At 38.1% G+C, this 14,939-nt stretch overlaps 2 protein-coding genes across 2 annotated transcripts; one reads left to right on the forward strand and one right to left on the reverse strand.

Moving 5' to 3' along the window:
* Nucleotides 1-1,315: 1,315 nt before the first annotated feature.
* LOC149253241 (uncharacterized) lies at nt 1,316-2,145 on the reverse strand. Its single transcript, XM_089454407.1, has 2 exons — nt 1,780-2,145; nt 1,316-1,519 (listed from the first exon to the last, which is right to left on the reverse strand). Exons 1-2 carry the CDS (start codon nt 2,143-2,145, stop codon nt 1,316-1,318), a joined length of 570 nt encoding a protein of 189 aa, XP_089310533.1.
* Nucleotides 2,146-3,791: 1,646 nt separating this feature from the next.
* LOC149253242 (uncharacterized) lies at nt 3,792-13,977 on the forward strand. The gene is made up of 5 exons (XM_089454408.1): nt 3,792-3,795; nt 4,106-4,235; nt 9,628-9,748; nt 9,990-10,040; nt 13,921-13,977. Exons 1-5 carry the CDS (start codon nt 3,792-3,794, stop codon nt 13,975-13,977), a joined length of 363 nt encoding a protein of 120 aa, XP_089310534.1.
* The last annotated feature ends 962 nt before the right edge of the window (nt 13,978-14,939 follow it).

Genomic DNA, 14,939 nt, shown 5'->3' on the forward strand with positions numbered 1-14,939 from the left:
TAGAAACTGTGGTTCATCTTTTCTTGATTTCAACGTAGGAACACTTTGCCCCCTTTTTTTTATTGGGCTCAAGAAACTATGTCGCCTCTTGCTAGTGACCTTGGATGGAGTTACAACATCGAATTTCTGATTATTGTACTCTTGGCTTACATTTTCTACCAATTGATTTAGTGCATATGCCTGCTCCAAAGTTGTGGGTGTTATTTGTAATAAACCCCTCAATTTATTATGAGTTGATGAAATCAAAAGTTTAATTTCCTCATCGATTATTAGGGCACTATCTAGCCTTACAATGGTTGATCAGTGTAAGGAGAAGGTGGAAGGTTCATTTCAATTTCTAGGGTCATTAAAAATGATTCATTTAAATCAAGTAAATAACTAGGTCTTTCTGTAATAGACCTAGAGACATTAGGCAATTCATTGCCCCCCGAAACATTGCTAGTCACTACCATCTCAACTTTTAAAATATGCTTACAAATATTTCCATTTAGGGCCCATTTGCAATTACAAAAGTTTAGGTTCAGCCCTTTATAAATAACATGATACCATGTATCACGAGTCGCCATAGTTTGGCTACGAACCAAATACTCACATTCATTGTTTCCATCAGCCACACAATATTCATCTAGGATATTCTTTGCTTTGCATTTACTTAAATTTATTTGTTGCTCAGTTTTTGAAGCTCGGACAAAACCAACTTTTTTTAGACGTTGCATGTGAATGTAATACAACTCAACCTTTTTCAATAACAGATGCAACGACCAATCCACCCTTCTATGCGAGCATTGTTCTTCTCACAAAAGTACCTTTGCTTTAAATACCGGTGATAAGATTCGATAGCATTATTAGTATCCTGGTTGGAATGTGGGAAGTCCCTATATGCTTTTGCCCACATATCTGGAAAAAAACATATATTAGATGCGAAGAAACAATAGAAAATGGTCCATTACAAAATAAACTGATAAAATGCAACTTTAAGGAACTTACATAATTTGTTGTTGCCTAACCAGTTGGTCACAAAATAATCCAAAAAAATAGTTTCTTCTTTGAATTCATCAAAGAAACTTTGAATTTCATGTTGCACAGATTCATCATCTTTACACGAATGCATGATTAATCCTAAAGCACGGAAGATACAAACTTTATTTTCCTTTCCCCTGACCTTAGTTCCAACATTTTTCAACCATGCTCTACGGACATGCCATATGCACAATAATAGTGTAGAGTTTGTGCAAGTCCTGAAATAATATAACATTATAAGAGAATATCCTGGAACATTAATGCTTTTTATCTCTTCTAAAAAGAAAAAACTGGTTCACCTTAATGCCTCGATTTCTGCTGCTGCATCGTCTGTGATGACAGCTCGGACATGCCAATCTAGGTTTTCCTTTTTCCCATTTGCAAATAATTGTGACATACATTTACAAATATCAGGAGTACCATTCCGTGATGATATTACCCATGCCACTGGAATCCCATTGTGATGATCATCAAAAGCCATTATGGTGTACATTTGATACTGCATTACAATAAGAAAACAAGATTATAAGCATATAAGAGGTCGACATTGAAATGAAGTTGAATAAATGAAGTTTTGGTAAATATGTTTACCCCATATTTATTAGTGCTGAAAGTGGAGTCCATTGATAACATGTTGTTGTGTGAGTGTTTCACCATCATTGAAAGCGTCCACTTAGTTTGTATGCCTATAATGAAAGGGATGTTTTTAACAACATCTTGTTGTTGGTAGAAGAAAAATTTCTCTAGGCACTCACTAACCCAACAATCCACACTCATTGGATCACTTTCATGCCTCACATACTCTAGCCTCTTGATATTATTGTACATGTTTGACACATACTTTCTTGTCATAAAAGAATCTCGAGGTGCCCCTGTGAAGAACTCACTAGATCCATACCTTAAATCAAAGATAAATTTGTCCCAGATCATCGTAACATTAAAACCATCACGAATCAAATCTTCAACAATGGTTCGTATATTCTCTGTTAAATGCGGCACATAATTGAATTTCTTGGGCATGTCATTTGCCTCATTTCCATGACAAACCACATTTTTGTCATCAATATGTCTGCATGCTGTATATATTAGAACAACATCATTTGGTCTAAGAGCAAGTTGTCGCATAATAAAGTGACAATGACAACCAACTTTAATGTTGTGACGTGGAAGACGTTTTTTAGTTGTAGATCGAGGTTCAACTACATTGCTGGTTTGTACATGATTTGGACCATAGGCACACCAATATCTGGTGATCAAGAATTTACAAAAAAATAAATAAAATATTTATGCATGTTTGACATAGTGAACTTAAAATCAAAATTATATATATATAGAGGACTCACACAACATATTCTAGATATGTTGAAGAATTTGTCTTCTTGATATCCTTCACATCTTTAATTCATTGAGTTTTAGCAACAAATTGAGTAGGTGTACTTTCCCTCAATTTCTCCCCACTTATAAAATCCTTAAGTCGACAATATGGAATAATCGCGACTTGCTCTCCTGCTACTTCTGTCCATGTTAAATCTTCCACTGAAAACTCTGTCATTCCTTCTGAGTCCTCAACCTCCAACTCATTGATCAAGTCCCACTTTTTCATTCTTCAAATTCCTATACAAATGAGGGAACACGAATATTTACTAAACATATGAGCAACAATTCATGTTATAAATATTGAACACCACTTGAAATGCAATTTTCTGTAGTGTGTACAATTTACACACAATTCCCCACCAAATATGACCACATTTAGAGCATAATTCCCTATCTCCCCTTCATCTTTTCCTACCCATGCACAAAACAGTATTATAGAATTTCAAATGCTTCATCTTGGTATAATCAATACATTGCTAAAAGAAACATAACAACATGCAAAATTTGTTGCAAAGAGAATCCAACAACTCCTTGATAAATATGGATCATGACATGGGTTTATATTCCGAAGACCCAACCCTATTACGGAAACATTTGTCTATGTATCTCAATTTTCAATAGAACCCTCAATCTCTTAGCTCCAAGTCGTCTGAAAAGATTCCCCACCTCATTGTTCTTTATCCAAATCCCTAAAATAAGAACTTCTTGCACAGGCTTCAAGTAGTTTGAGAAATTGCTTTGGTTCACTAATCCTATTTTGTAATTTCACTTGAAAAATAGAAAATAAATGTGAAAGTATTATGCTTTGAAGTCAAGTAATGGTAGGAATCTAAATGAAATGTTCTATAAGTTCCAGAACATTAGTGATTTATATTAGGACTTAAACTTATCCATACATCTCAAGATTGAGATAGGTGGTAGCTAAGATTGAGGAGAATAGTTATCTTCTCTCAAAGCAACAAAAGGACAAGACATGAGAGGTCGATCAAACCTGAGAAAGGAGCAAGAGAACAATAGAAAGGCAGAATGCATTCAAGAAGAAGAGCAGATTGCTGCAGTGACTAGAAAGCACAAAAAATTGTCTATTGTTGTAGCATTCTTTTCCATGTACTGGCCATACTCCTTCAGATTTGCAGGCCATACTTCAGCTTTTGTGATTTCTCAAGTGTACTCATTTTTCAGTGATCAAATAAGAGGAAGAGAAAACTGCTCTTCAGAACATGCATAAATGAGCAGCCTAGACTGTTCTACCATACTATGTAGTACACTGAACTATGAATGTCTAGACATCTTGGATGAGTTTATGATATATGTGGCTGCTGTTGCATATATCTCTAGGTTGTTAGTTTTTATAAACCATGGTTTTCTTTTAACAAAATATTGAAAATATTACTATGGGTATGAAAAACAGTTTTACATGATTTTATGAAGTTTGAAGCTTATGATTCTATGAAATTAATGTTAGATATTCTCATGCTAGAACAGTAGACTAACCCTTCTCAGTACAAGGCCCAATTATTGATTATCCTAACAGATTATTTCTTCTTCCCATGGTGCAGTTAGGTTTTCAATTAGCACTATTGGGCTAGTTTGTATTTCATGCCAATCTCTTCATGTGCTTGTCTCTCTATTAGCAACTCCTTTATAGTTGGCTAGCTTGTGATCTTCACTGACCTCAATAACTCTAATGAATTTTGGCAACAAACAGACAAATCCACCATAGTAGTTGAGGCTATTGGATATATCAAATCTCTCCAGAAGTCACTACAAGTGCTACAGAATCAGAGACTAGAAAAGACTCAATCTGCTGCCACGAAGGAATTCAGATCATTTGAACTGTAGGACTCCATGGAGCCAGTTGTGGACAACTGGAGACGAGCTTCTCATTCAATATCAACTTCGATTGATCATACTTTACAAACCTAGTCATCCCCAAATGTTGCGCTCAGTGTTTTTGGTGAGAAAGCTGTTAGAAAATTATATATTACGGAGCAATGGAACACATAAAATATTGCAGAAATATAAACACAGAAAACGCACAAAACAAGAGAGACACAGATATACGTGGTTCACCCAGTTTGGGCTACGTCCACCCCGAACAACCAGTCCTTCCTTTCTATTATCCAGCAAAATGAAGAGACACAACCTACAACAAATCCGCTGTAATATCCTCTGTTTTCTCTCATAGTCTCACCTCTCTGTTTCTCGCCCACATAATACACATCTATCACACAGCCTCAAATACAATACCCTCATACAAAGAGAGGGGTTGCCTTCTAGGGCAAAAAACCCTAAACTAAACATAAGTTCTACCGTCAAATCATCCGCCTAATGAACGGCCCAGATTGACTAGAAATTACTATACTTTTACAAGGCAATTTTACAGTTGTTTTTAGCTTCGGGGGCGCTGCCCCCGAAACCCCCTGCCAGGGGGGGGCTCCCAAAGGTCGCAGCCGCCCCCCCTGCAGCGAACATTTTACGGGCGGCGTTGCCGCCCCCATTTCGAGCTGGGGTCCTATGTGGCGATACCTTTGAATATAGAAGATAATCAGGCTCCACACCCAACAATCTCCCACTTGGAGACTGATTGTAGCAACTCCACCGCTGCTCCACTTGCTGGACAATGACTCCTCTTTGGACCTGGCTGTTTCTCATCTTCATCGTCATCCTTGAAGACCAACTGAAACTGAGCATATTCTCAATTTCTCCCTGGTTACAGCTTTTGTTAGCATATCTGCAGGATTCTGGCTAGTGTGTATCTTTTCCAGCTTCAACTCTCCATCTTCCAACACTGATCGTATGAAATGGTACTTGAGCTGTATGTGTTTAGTCCTGGAATGAAATGCTGAGTTCTTTGCAAGATGAATGGCACTTTGGCTATCACTGTATAACGTGCCCATATCATGCTCCTTACCCAATTCACCCATAAACCTTTGTAACCAAATCATTTCTTTACTAGCCTCTGTAGCAGCAACATACTCTGCTTCTGTTGTTGAAAGTGCAACAACACTTTGGATTTTTGAAACCCAACTGACAGCTGCTCCTCCAACAGTAAATACATATCCTGTAGTGCTCCTCCTGTTATCTCTGTCACCTGCCATATCTGCATCAACATATCCTTGTAGGGAGATGTTTGAACCACCAAAGCATAATGCTTGATTTGTGGTACCTTTCAAATATCTGAGAATCCATTTCACTACCATCCAATGTTCCTTTCCTGGATTGTTCATGTACCTGCTTACAACTCCCACTGCATGTGAAATATCAGGCCTTGTGCAGACCATTTCATACATTAAGCTTCCAACTGCTGATGGAACTTTAGACATATAATCCATGTCTTCTTGGGTCTTTGGGCACATTTCCTTGCTAAGTTTGAAATGGCTAGCAAAAGGTGTACTAACTGGTTTTGCATTGTGCATGTTAAATCTTTTCAACACCTTTTGTATGTACTCATTCTGAGACAATGTTAATTTACGATTTTTCCTGTCTCTAGTTATTCTCATACCAAGGATTTGTTTTGCAGCTCCCAAATCCTTCATTGCAAATGAATTTGCCAATTTTCTTTTGAGCACATTTATTTCCTGCATGTTAGATCCTGCAACAAGCATGTCATCTACATACAGTAACAATATAATATAGCTACCATCATTTTTCTTTTTCAAATAAACACAATGATCAGAGTGACATCTACTATAACCTTGTTCAGACATAAACTTGTCAAATTTTAGATACCACTGCCTTGGAGCCTGTTTTAAGCCATACAAGCTCTTCTTCAACCTGCACACTAGTTTCTCCTTCCCTTTCACCTCATATCCTTGTGGCTGCTGAATATATATCTCTTCCTCCAAATCCCCATGGAGAAAGGCTGTCTTTACATCTAACTGCTCAAGATGCAAATCTTCAGCTGCTACAAGACTTAAAATAGTTCTGATTGAAGTCATTTTAACAACAGGAGAAAATATTTCATCAAAATCAATACCTTTCTTCTGTGCAAACCCCTTCACCACAAGTCTAGCTTTATACCTCCGTTTTCCTCCATCTTCTTCCTTCAGCCTGTAAACCCATTTATTCTTCAATGTAGTTTTTCCTACAGGCAACCTGACTAAATCCCAAGTCTGGTTATGCATTAAGGAGTCCATCTCTTCTTCCATGGCTACCTCCCACTTCTTCCTGCTTTCAACCTGCATTGCTTCTTCATAACATTCGGGTTCACCGAAATCAGTCAACAATAAATAATATAATGAAGGAGAGTATCGTTCAGGGGGTCTACCTATCCTGGTAGATCTTCTAACACCACTTTCAGGTGTTTGGGGTGCCTTTTGTTGTTGTGGTGGTTGCTGTTGTTGTGGTTGTTGATTATTATTATTTTCAGGCACCTTTACTTTTTCAGTGATTTCATCAAGAACTGTGTATTCCTTGTTTTCCTTTTCCTGTTTCTTTTCCTGCAACTGATTCTTATACAATACCTTTTCATTGAATATTACATCTCTGCTTCTAATGATTTTGTGATTTTCATAATCATATAAGCGATAACCAAAATCATTAACACCATATCCAATAAAGGTACATTTCTTTGACTTTGCCTCAAGCTTTGTTCTATTTTCTTTATCAATATGGACAAAGGCCTCACAACCAAAAGGCTTTAAAATAGAGTAGTTTACCTTTTTACCTGTCCATGCTTCCTCTGGAACACCACCATCCAAGGAAATTGAAGGCCCTCTGTTTATTAGATAAACAACAGTATCTACAGCATCTTCCCAAAACTGTAAAGGCAATCCTGCATGCAATCTCATGCACCTTGCACGCTCCATGATTGTTCTGTTCATCCTTTCTGACACACCATTTTCTTGTGGTGTTCTTGGAACTGTCTTCTCTCTGCGAATTCCATGCTCTGAACAGTATCTATCAAACTCTTTGCTGCAATATTCACCTCCATTGTATGATCTAAGACACTTCAATTTCTTTCCTGTCTCAATCTCAACCAAAGCTTTCCATTTCTTGAAAGTATCAAATACATCAGATTTATTCTTAATACAATAAATCCAAGTTTTTCTAGTTGCATCATCAATAAAAGTAACATAATAACGAGAGCCACCGAGAGATTATACCTGAGCAGGTCCCCATACGTCTGTATGCACAAGCTCTAATTTTTCGTTCTTCTTTTCTTTCCCAACTCTGAGAAATCTAACTCTCTTCTGTTTTCCATAAATGCAGTTCTCACAGAAGTCCAAATCAACATTCTTCAAACCCGGCAACAAATTCCTTTAGTGAAGAATCTTCATCCCCTTTTCACTCATGTGTCCAAGCCTATGATGCCATAATGCTGCATCTGCTCCTCTGGAAGTTAAAGCATTAACAAAGTTAGAAATACCATTGCATAAATACAATGTACCAACCTTTTCACCTTTTGCTATTACCAGGGCTCCTTTAGTGACCTTCCAAGCTTTATCTGTGAAAGTTGTCACACAACCTTCACCGCCTAACTGCCCTGTTGAAATCAGATTTTTCTTTAGATCTGGAACATGCCTTACCTCCTTTAATAGCCATTGGTTTCCATTCTGCTATTTTACAAGAACCTTACCCATTCCAACGATTTTACAGGGTTTATCATCACCTAGACGAACTTGTCCAAAATCTCCTTGAACATAGTCATGAAAGTATTTCTTATCAGGTGTGGCATGGAATGAAGCCCCTGAATCTACCACCCAGGAATTAGTAATATTTTCGAAAGAAAGAATCAAAGCATCTTGTAACACCTCACCTGTCACATTTGCTTTATGATTGTTTTCTTGCTGTGCATCTCCTTCTTTTCCCTTCCGAGATCTACAGTCTTTCTTTAGGTGTCCTTTCTTTCCACATTTCCAGCACACTATCCCCGATCTAGACTTGGATCTGCCTTTCCTTGATTTACTGCGATATCCTGAGCTCTGTCCTCTTTCCATTTTTCTTCCTCTAGACTCTGCACTCAAAGCATTTCCCGATGTCTCACCGGAGCTTTGCCGTCGCATTTCCTCGCTAAAGATAGCACCGACAACATCATCAAACTTTAAAGTACTAGATCCAGAAACGGAGTTACTAATGGCCATTACCAAACCATTCCAACTTTCTGGTAATGAGCACAAGAATAACAGAGCTCTAACTTCATCATCAAAGTTTACCCCTACAGAACTTAACTGACTTGTAACTGTATTAAAATAATTTAAATGGTTTGCAACAGATCCACCTTCCGACATATTCATATTAAATAACCGTTTCATAAGAAATACCTTGTTTGAGGCTGAGGGTTTTTCATATAGTTTCGAAAACGTCTGCATCAAACCCTCTGTCGTGGTTTCCTTCGAAATGTTGAAGGCGACTGATGCAGCAAGGCACAACCGTATTGTTCCGAGTGCCTTTCTATCGAGAAGGTTCCATTCTTCGTCTTTCATACCCGTCGGCATCTTTGTTTTTCCGCCCAATGGTAGGTATAGATCTTTCTGATACAGATAATCTTCCATCTGCATCTTCCACAGCGAGAAGTTTTGGCCGTTAAATTTCTCAACCCTAAACTTACCATCTTCCGCCATTGCTCCCACTCGAACCAGGAACCCTTCTTTCCTGCGAGTTTATCAGCCAAATAGACCTTCGGCTCTGATACCAGTTGTTAGAAAATTATATATTACGGAGCAATGGAACACATAAAATATTGCAGAAATATAAACACAGAAAACGCACAAAACAAGAGAGACACAGATATACGTGGTTCACCCAGTTTGGGCTACGTCCACCCCGAACAACCAGTCCTTCCTTTCTATTATCCAGCAAAATGAAGAGACACAACCTACAGCAAATCCGCTGTAATATCCTCTGTTTTCTCTCACAGTCTCACCTCTCTGTTTCTCGCTCACAGAATACACATCTATCACACAGCCTCAAATACAATACCCTCAGACAAAGAGAGGTGTTGCCTTCTAGGGCAAAAAACCCTAAACTAAACATAAGTTCTACCGTCAGATCATCTGCCTAATGAACGACCCAGATTGACTAGAAATTACTATACTTTTACAAGGCAATTTTACAGCTGTTTTTAGCTTCGGGGGCGCCGCCCCCCCTTGGACCCCCCCTGCAGCGAACATTTTACGGGCGGCGTTGCCGCCCCCATTTCGAGCTGGGGTCCTATGTGGCGATACCTTTGAATATAGAAGATAATCAGGCTCCACACCCAACAAAAGCTCAGATTGGAATATGCAGTGCACGTATTCCAAGACAGCTCGCTACAATATTTTATACTCTAGAGAAGCACAACGTTCACGTTCTCACTGCTCATATATCTGGTGATACCTACAGATGCATGTACATGATCCATGCCCATGTGAGTTCCTCTTTACTCTTAACCCTTATGTCTAGGGTACTACACTCACTGTTAATTTACACAATTCATCAGTATCTACAAGTACTGAAATAGTGTATGACCTTAACTGCCAATCCTCCATAGATAAAATGCATAACTTATTGCGTAATGATAGCATGTAAATTTATTTTTTTGGTAGCAGCAGAAGCAGCCATTCTATTCTACGATTCTAATGACACGATATTGGTGAATGTATATGCAGGCAGCAGCAGAAGCAGCCATTGAAGCATTTAAACTGGTGAATGGGGACTTGGTTATGTATTTTTCATCCTTCTAGTGGCTCATATAGTCTGCAGTTAAATTGGCAATTTAGAACCCTTTATAGCCATTCATCTCCTCTAGACAAAGTTAAATAGTCCATTGATAGATGGAGACTCGCTCTCTTAACTTGTGTATGTCATATCCAAGTGGAGCTTCTTCAAAGTTAGAATTCCATTGAATCAAGTGTATCGTTGGCTCTAAAGCTTCCACTAATATTTACAGTTATTTACTTTCAAATTGGATTTTCATTACTGGAAGATAAAATCTAGAAGCAGATAACTTACTAAATTTGAATTGCACTTACGAATGGCTTATCCCATAACAACTTTCAGATTATCTGTATAAACAACATATAATTGATCTGAGCATTCCCACTTTTGGAATGGCGGATGTCATTAATGATGAAGAGCAGTATAGTACATTATAAATAAATAAATGAGCTAGCACAACAGGTTAAGACGTGGTTGGTGAAAGCCATTAGGCATCTGCATCAGCTAACCTTTCATAAGAGCAGAGTGGAGAGGAGCAGAATTAGGAATTCCACTTTTCACTAATCTAATATGGTTATTGGATTTTGCAATAACTAAGCTTTCATAAGATAGTAGTGAAGAGAATGAGAGATGGGCATTCCAATTTTCAATAAAAACAGAGTGGAGAGGAGAAGAGTTAGGCATTAGAGTTTTTACTAATTTGATTATAGACTATCGATCTATAATATTTTAAATTTATTATCAAATTATAATAGCGCTTAATGGGGTATTATGGAAAAAAGGCCAATGGCCATATTCTCCCTCCTTACTGACTGACACAACTGTTTTTGTGAACAATTTCATGGAATCTCTTTGAGTTAATGTACACCTGCCAGGGTTTGAACCCGGGTCATTTGGCAAGTACCATTCACAACTCATTACTAGGTCACTATCCTGTGGGTAGATGATTACGTCTTGAAGTAACCAGTGGAATTTAAAAATTAAAGGGCAATGAAATCTCCCAGTACTTCATTCTCTGTTGGAATATTTGATTTTTCCAAGAGGAGAATGTGCATCGAATGCATTCCATGTTCCTCATGCCAAAACATGTCTCCCTTTTCTGTTTTCCCTTACCTGGGTTTCCACTTCTTTGTCCATCTCAAAGTTTTCCACATTCTTCTCTTGCAGGGTTTATGGTAAGATATTACAATCATCTGGATCAATGACACAAGATCTTGTTACAATAGGCACCTTATTGGGTTCTGGAGATTCTTTCAAACTAGTGTGAATGGGAATAGACAGTGTCTATTTCCAAAATAATGGTGTTCATGATCCTTAAACTGGTTTTGGTATCCCATTTATGTTCTCACTTTTGTTCTCTTTCTTCAAGCACCTTCTACCATGATTACTTTACGGTTCTGCATCTTATCCCTCTTTTTGGGGACCGTCTATTTGTGGCTGTTTTCTTGACTATATTTTGCGTTGCGATCCCTAAATGTAGTTCATATGTCATAGCATAGGACTAAAGCTTTCCCAATCTGGAAGCAGATTCTGTGCTGGGAGTCCTTGGGTAATGTCATAGCATCCCTTCCACCTGATGTTTCTGGATGTTGAGCGGATGGCTTGTGAAGAGTTTTACTATGATGGTATTGTCTTCTTTGTATAGACTACGGAGTTAATTTTGTTGATCCTTGACAGAAGCTACTTAGTAGATGTTGCACAAGCACTTTTCTGAGTTTTGAGTTTTACCAACATAACTGTTTGAACCCAAGGAGTAGCTGGCTGCATTCGCTAAAGTCCTATGAAAATGGGAAATTTTTTTGTTCCCAAACCCATATCTGCTACCTTTTGAAGTGTATTCCTTATGAAGGTATGAAAATTGTCCAAACTCCACAATATTAGTATGAAAAGTTAGTGCTGCTATAAGATGATGTTATAATGTCTGATTTCACAGTGGTTTTGACTGATTTCCATTTATCCCGCAGTTCCTAGAGTTCCATACCAGAGGGAAAAACAATTGGCTCCTGCACCATCTCCAGTTGTGGCTATACTGAAAGGTATCCCTAGCTTGTGTTCAGAAATTATTGTTCCAAAATGCCATTTTAAAATATACTTCTAGGCAAACATGACAAGGTTTTCTAGACTGAAATATTACTGTAATGATGCATCTTTTATTATATGTTGTGTTAGTAGAGATGATGGGATTTGTTTAGGTGTTGGTGGGTGGTAGAAACAAACTTTTTGTCTTGAATTCATTTCATGCACACATCAGAAAATTGAGTCCACAATAATAGAAATTTTAAACTGGCAATACAGAGTGAACCACTAGGATGCATGTGTATTCCGAAAGATAGGCAAGTCAGTTACATAGGTTGTATTAGGACCAGGCTACTAAATATTGCACTGATATAACTATTATGATGATTGATGTTTGCATTGTCTGCAAGTTTAAAGAAATAGACTAATACCTGTTTGGCCAAGTGGGCACAATATAATGTGACTAAGGGAGTGTTCTCTGCAGATTTAATGACTATTGTCATCCACAGGCCAGGGCAGGATTGATCTTAAGAACAAACATTGTGAGTGGATAGTTCCACGGTATTATCTGACCAACAACTCTAATAGCTTCATGCAATGTATAGGCTTGATACTCTCCACTAACCTTCAATGTTTTCCCATGAATCTTATCAGCTAATCCTGCATACATAAATTCATTCCAATATTAATTGTATGTTATTTGTATTACTAGGTTATAAAAATCTATAAAGGGCAAACGAAAACAAGATCACTCTTGCAAGTATGGGTGTTAACTTAAACCCCAAAGCTCATGCAAAGAGCAGACTGGAAATTATGTACGTTGATTGTTTATCAACTGATCAAGATTCAAAAATTAACCTCAAGCCCAGGCCTATATCTCAGGGAAACAATTCTTCTCCCAGCGCACAACAAAACTTTCTTTGTCGCTACCATGGATTCTTCACCCTTTTGATCCAAATCAATCAGCTGAAGCTCCGAGGAAAACACGCGAGTTTGTCGAATATCGATTAGCGTTGTCCTCAAACATATCTCTAATTGTGGTCTGGCCAAGAAACCACGTTTTGTATTTAAGAAATATGTTTATTTTTTTAGTAAAATAAATTTGATATAACAGGTTATGATTTTTTTGGAGTTTACGGGTAAAAACCTGGTGGCTAAATCTTGATGTGTGGTTGGAAAATCTAAAATCTAATCATGGTATGCGTAATAGATTAATGCGCATTGTCACAATTTTGTTTCGAAGGGTTCAACAGTTCAAGTCTCATAAGCCGAAGGGTTCTTTTGTTCGATGCATAAATTCATAAATTCAGACGAATTTAATTTAAGCACAAAGGTTAATTTACCTTACGCCTGGGGGCGCATAGCCTGCTGGGATTGAGCACCGTGAGCAGCCCTGTGAGGTGAGCCAGCACCGTGAGCGGGAGCAGTGTATGCTCGAGAGGGGTTGTAGAGGAGCTTCTTCGATGGGAGCGTGAATGGAGAAAATGGCTCTTTTGGCGCGAGCGCTGGTTTGAAAATGCGCCAGCATAGCGGGTGCCAGCTCGGAGGTGGTGGGTCACTCGTTCCCAGACAAGGTATGACAGGCTGGTTAGCTCTTGCCACTGTTAAGACCAGTGACACCCACCATCTATATCTTGCTCTCTAACACTATCTTTTCATTTCACTCGTATTTTATCATCTGAATCGGCATCACCAGCGTTTCAAAATAAACTCTTTTCATAGTTCCATTTCTGAAATCCATGGCGTCATGGTTGTTTGTACCAGGGACTTCTAGAGTTCAGGGAAAGACACCTCGACAGTTTCTCATAGAACAATTAACTGCTTTGTTCGTCTTTTATGTAATAAATATTTGTTATCGCTGTACAGTTAGTGGAGTCGAAAATATTGGAGACGGTACAAGACAGAGCTGTATGGAATGGGTAGAATTGAAAAGAAAGAAAACCAGGTTATGTGTTTATCTACCCATGTTTACATTTCTTTCCTTGTATTAAGAAAATAAGCCACTTCATGGCAGTTAAAATGGAAAAAAACACAACACATGGTATATATATATATATATATAATTTATTTTTTTACATAATCGGTTGCTTTTTGTATTCCAAAAAAGATTGGGGACTCTAAGCTCCAGTGTTACAAGGCATTATGACTGGGAAGCAAAGTAAGGAAATATTACAAGGAAGACAAAATTCCTCTTTGCTTTTGTCATTCTTGACTTTTGGAAACCCTGAACAAGTATAGATTCTAATAAATTGAAACAGTAAGAAACAAAATTTGCAAGTCATGCTTAGTCTATGTTTATATGACTGATTTGGTTTATATCACTGATTTGGTGGGCTGTAGAATCGCGCTCTCCTTCTCTAAGAATCGCATCTCCGCTTCTCCTTGGCTGCATTCACTCCTTCTATTGTTTTCTCTCGGCTAATCTTCTGCTCCGAGCCTTCGTTCCCCTTCCCTCATTTCTGTTAATCCTCCTCCAAGTTTTTTCTTCCCAGGCTCGTTGGATGAGCAATCTTGCAGCACATTAACCTCACTGCGCAAGGAGAACTCAGATTGCCCATACGCAATGGCGAGAAATGAAGACTGCTTACATTGTGTCGATCTGCAAACAGAACTGGAACAAATTTGAGCTAACCAGAAGATTTTGGACACCAAAATCGACACCCATCCCTAGATCACTAAGGAGAAGCATGAGGCCGGCCTCAATTTCTTTCTCCATAGAGTTTCTTCCCTTTAGGAGCAGTTCAATGACCTCTCAAACAGATGTAGACATGTCCAAGAGTCCATCGACATTCTGAAGTTCATCATGGAAAAAAGTAATGCACCATACTGCTTACTTTTTCATGTAAATATTTTGTAAGAAGACCATGAATGGTTGTCTTACATTT

The sequence above is a fragment of the Pinus tabuliformis genome, chromosome 7 (assembly GCF_031772625.1).
Source record: "Pinus tabuliformis cultivar Carrire ecotype Pingquan chromosome 7, CPIR1, whole genome shotgun sequence".
Taxonomy (NCBI): Eukaryota; Viridiplantae; Streptophyta; class Pinopsida; order Pinales; family Pinaceae; genus Pinus; species Pinus tabuliformis.

What these genes read in the sequence shown, in the direction of transcription:
- LOC149253241 (XM_089454407.1), bottom strand. Translation starts at nt 2,145, where the DNA reads ATGCGACAACTTGCTCTTAGACCAAATGATGTTGTTCTAATATATACA. An exon ending in CAATGAGTGTGGATTGTTGG is followed by an intron (nt 1,520 to 1,779) that starts GTTAGTGAGTGC and finishes ATTGTAATGCAG; the next exon opens with TATCAAATGTACACCATAAT.
- LOC149253242 (XM_089454408.1), top strand. An exon ending in GAATTCAGATCATTTGAACT is followed by an intron (nt 4,236 to 9,627) that starts GTAGGACTCCAT and finishes TGGAATATGCAG; the next exon opens with TGCACGTATTCCAAGACAGC. An exon ending in TGTACATGATCCATGCCCAT is followed by an intron (nt 9,749 to 9,989) that starts GTGAGTTCCTCT and finishes ATGTATATGCAG; the next exon opens with GCAGCAGCAGAAGCAGCCAT.